This window comes from Solanum pennellii, chromosome 11 (genome assembly GCF_001406875.1).
Source record: "Solanum pennellii chromosome 11, SPENNV200".
Classification (NCBI taxonomy): Eukaryota; Viridiplantae; Streptophyta; class Magnoliopsida; order Solanales; family Solanaceae; genus Solanum; species Solanum pennellii.
The window spans coordinates 29,184,242-29,188,385 of record NC_028647.1 but is presented as its reverse complement, the minus strand read 5'-3'; the positions used below and the strand labels follow the sequence as shown (position 1 = coordinate 29,188,385).

Genomic DNA, 4,144 nt, shown 5'->3' with positions numbered 1-4,144 from the left:
CAGACAGAAGAGACACAGCCATGGGAGACAACAATGATGAAGTTAGCCTCACTGATGTTGTGGTGGCTCAGCCCACCGTGGCAGAACAAAATGAACAAATTGCGCAACTGATGCAGCAGATAGCTGATATAAGAGTCGAGATTCAGCGAAGGCAGGACACGCCTCCACCCGGATTCGGTCCTAATTTTGTTGACGCAAGACCTCCGATGTACTGTCCCTCGTCCAACTTGGATCCAACTCAGAACCAGTCGTCGACACCCGTGCATAACCAGTCTGGGATAGATTTAACAACCCAAAACCCCCAGTATGCTTCAGTATCCTATCAAACTCCCTCACCGCGTCCAAACAACCCTCCACAAATGCCACCACACCCCTAGAGCACTCAAACAACCCCACCACCTAGAAATCAGAACCAAAATCCGACCGCCTTTAACCCCCAAACACCACATCCCCACTTGACCCAAAACACCAGTCCTCAAAACTATCCACAAAACTACCAAACTGCACAAAACGTCCCGAGCCCTTCCATAGCTCCACCACTCCCAAAAAGAACCACATTCCAAGTCCCCGTCCCGACCGAGTATGAGGTGCACGGTTCCGAGTTGGATCATTACGAGGAGCAAGAGAGAGAGTGGAGGGCAAAGGAAGAAACAAATATTGACATAAAGGAGGATATTAAAAGGGCAATGAAAGAGTTGCAATGCATTCCAGACGTCGCCGGATTGAGTTATGCAGAACTGTGTATCCACCCAGACTTGAACCTTCCTGAAGGGTTCAAAATCCCGATGTTTGATACCTTCGGAGGAGTGGGAAACCCCATGGCGCATTTGAGAGCGTACTGCGACCAACTCGTGGGAGTTGGCAAAGATGAAGCTTTACTGATGAGGTTGTTCAGTCGGAGTCTGTGCGGTGAGGCCCTAGAATGGTTTACGTCACACGAAACTCGACAATGGCCCAGTTGGAGCGCACTAGCTAAAGATTTCATTGATAGATTTGCGTACAACGTCGAGATAGTCCCTGATCGGTACTCTTTAGAGAAAATGAAGCAGAAATCGACGGAGAGCTATCGGGAATTTGCCTACAGATGGAGAAAAGAGGCAGCGAGGGTGAGGCCTCCGATGACAGAAAAGGAGATTGTGGAAGAGTTCGTACGGGTGCAGGAGCCCGAATATTACGACAAAATCATTCTGTTGATCGGAGCCAAATTCGCCGAGATAGTCAAAGTGGGTGAGACTATCGAAGATGGCCTGAAGTCGGGGAAGATAGCCCGAGTGTCCGCATCGCCTGGATCTTCCGTACTGATGAGGAAGAAGAGAGAGGAGGTCGCCGCTATTTCATACGGGGGGAGAAAAGTCCCCAGAAACTCATCGCGTCCTCAAGATCGCTCCAAGCCTCCACCAAAGTCTCACCAAGCCTATCGTCCACAATCGAATTATTCCGGCAATTACAATGCTGCCCCCACTTATCCAGATGCCCAAATTTTTTCATATCAAAATCCATCCCCAAATCTCCAAATTTTTCCCTCCGTATACCCAAATTACCCCCAAGCTTATCAAATTCCTCCCCCTTACTAGAATATAGCTCCCAGCTGTGCTAACGTGCAGTCGAGCTATCGAGCACCTTCCCCCACATATCAAGTCCAAGCTCCAGCATATCAAAGCCCCCTCCCAAATTACAAAGCTCCAGTGCCAAATTACCAGACAAATCCTACCCTAGAACCCAAGCTCCTCGCCCAAATGCTCGCAATTATCAACAAGTTCCTCCCCCTCAACAGAGCGGGTATGATCCTTCTCGTCCCAGGTTTGAGAAGAAGCCCTCCAGAAACTTTACCGCGTTGGCTGAAAGCAGGACCAAGATGTTCGAAAGATTATCCGCGGCCAGATACATCCACCCTATGGGGCCCAAGCCCGTGGATGTCAACTCCAGATTCTACAAACCGAAGCAGAGATGTGCTTATCATTCCAACAGTGTTGGACATGACACTGAAGACTGTATAGATCTTAAGCACAAGATCCAGGATTTGATCGACCAAGAAGTGGTCTCCCTCCAGCCTGCGGCGCCGAACGTCAATACAAATCCGCTGCCGAATCATGGGGGTGGAAACATCAACATGATAGAAACAGACGAAGATGGGTGTGAAACCAAGAGGATTACTCCTGTTGCTCAGGAAGACTTGGAAAAGGCTGTCGCTTCTTTGAGCGTAAGGGAAAAAGGAGAGTTCGTTATTCTGACACCTGCGAAGGCTGTTGCCTTGGTGCCCTCGAAGACTCTCGCCAAACCCAAGTTTGTCATAGAAACGACCGTGGCCCAAGACATGACTAGATCTGGCAGATGCTACACTCCTGATGAGCTTGATCTTGGAGGACAAAAGAAAGATCATGCCAAGAGACCAATAAGTGAAGAAGAGGCCGAGGAGTTCTGGAGGAGAATGCAGCCTAAAGATTACTCCATTGTCAAGCACTTGGAGAAGACTCCAGCCCAGATTTCTGTGTGGTCCCTACTGATGAGCTCCTGGTCCCACAGACAGGCTTTGATGAAAGCCCTGGATGACACGTACGTGCCCTCAGGTACAAGCAGCGACAACGTAGCTGCCATGATTCACCAAGTCATTCGGGGACACCGCATCAGCTTCTGCGATGATGAATTGCCGGCCGAAGGGAGATCCCATAACAAAGCTCTACACGTCACTGTGATATGCCGCGGAAAGGTCGTCAATCGTATTTTGGTAGATGATGGATCTGGTTTGAACATATGCCCCTTGTCAACATTGAAGCAGCTGAGGTTTGACCTCGGAAAAATTGGAGCAAAACCAGGTTAATGTAAGAGCATTTGATGGTGTGCAAAGAGACACATTAGGGGCGGTGAACCTGACCCTCCAAATGGGCCCCGCGGAGTTCGACGCGAAGTTCTAAGTGTTGGATATCGACACCAGCTATAGCCTTCTTTTGGGAAGGCCATTCATTCACATGGCTGGAGCTGTCCCCTCCACTCTCCACCAAATGATGAAACTAGTATGGAAAAATGAAAAGCTAGTTATTCATGGTGAAAGAAACCACTCAGGCAAGCAGGTGCCGGTCTTTGACGAGACGCCGCAAGGTTTGGATTTTTACACGGTGGAGTTGGTAAATACCACCGATGAGGATTTGGCCCCGCAGGTTCCCATGCCGGCCGTGTACAGAATGATCGCCACGGTAATGCTGCAGAACGGATTCGAACCAGGTTTCGGATTGGGGAGAAATGCCCAAGGGATCATCGAGCCAGTTCCAGTCTTTGCTAAAGGATCCAAATATGGTTTGGGGTATACCCCCACAGATGACGATGTGAAGATGAAGAGGAAAAAGGATCAAGAGTTGGCTAAACCGATCCCGCATCTGTATCAATCCTTTCCAGTCCGGGAGCATGCCGAGCCTGAAGACTGTGGGGAAAGAATCTGTGACCTTTTCAAGGAGATCAATGCTATCATCGAGGAGGAGGTCGAGCCAGCTGGCATTCGTGATGCTGAACCAGGGGAGATGTTGCAGAATTGGACTTCCACGCCAATCCTGATGTCCCGAACTCTGTGGTAGAAAGGAGTTATTTTGTGCATACTAAAATCGGTGGTCGTCCGGAAGAGGCCCGAGACCCACCATTTCTGCATTTTTCTTGATTTTGAATTTTCGTTGTGATGTTTAAAAAGTGACATGGCCCTGTGCCATGACCCTTGTTTGCATTTTGTTTTAAATGAAAGCCTCCTTATTTTTAACTTTATTTATTCAGTTGCTTGTTATACTGTATTTTCCTAATTTTGTATGTTTGTGATTTTAGTAACGTAAGTTACAGATCTGCCAATGTCATTTCATGTCATGAGCTAAATGAGCAAAATGAGACAAATGACGACAAGGTTGATGATTATGACGAAGAAAGTGGGGAACCAGATTATGTTGCAGAAGAATTTCGACACTTCGAGGATCAGCGTAAACCGAATCTGGAGGAGACAGAAACGGTGAATTCGGGAGACTCAGAATGTGTCAAAGAGGTTAAGATCAGCACCCACTTGAATGAAACTCAGAAGGAGAGCCTGGTTCATTTGCTTGCCGAATACAGTGATGTGTTTGTTTGGGAAGTCGGTGACATGCAGGGGTTGAGTACTGATGTCGTATCTCAT

At 48.2% G+C, this 4,144-nt stretch overlaps 1 protein-coding gene across 1 annotated transcript; it reads left to right on the top strand.

Moving 5' to 3' along the window:
- The first annotated feature begins 686 nt into the window (after positions 1–686).
- On the top strand, positions 687–2,818 carry LOC107003791. Its single transcript, XM_015202063.1, has 2 exons — positions 687–1,440; positions 1,605–2,818. Exons 1-2 carry the CDS (start codon positions 687–689, stop codon positions 2,816–2,818), a joined length of 1,968 nt encoding a protein of 655 aa, XP_015057549.1.
- Positions 2,819–4,144: the final 1,326 nt, after the last annotated feature.

What these genes read in the sequence shown, in the direction of transcription:
- LOC107003791 (XM_015202063.1), top strand. Translation starts at nt 687, where the DNA reads ATGAAAGAGTTGCAATGCATTCCAGACGTCGCCGGATTGAGTTATGCA. An exon ending in TCCACAATCGAATTATTCCG is followed by an intron (nt 1,441 to 1,604) that starts GCAATTACAATG and finishes GCTAACGTGCAG; the next exon opens with TCGAGCTATCGAGCACCTTC.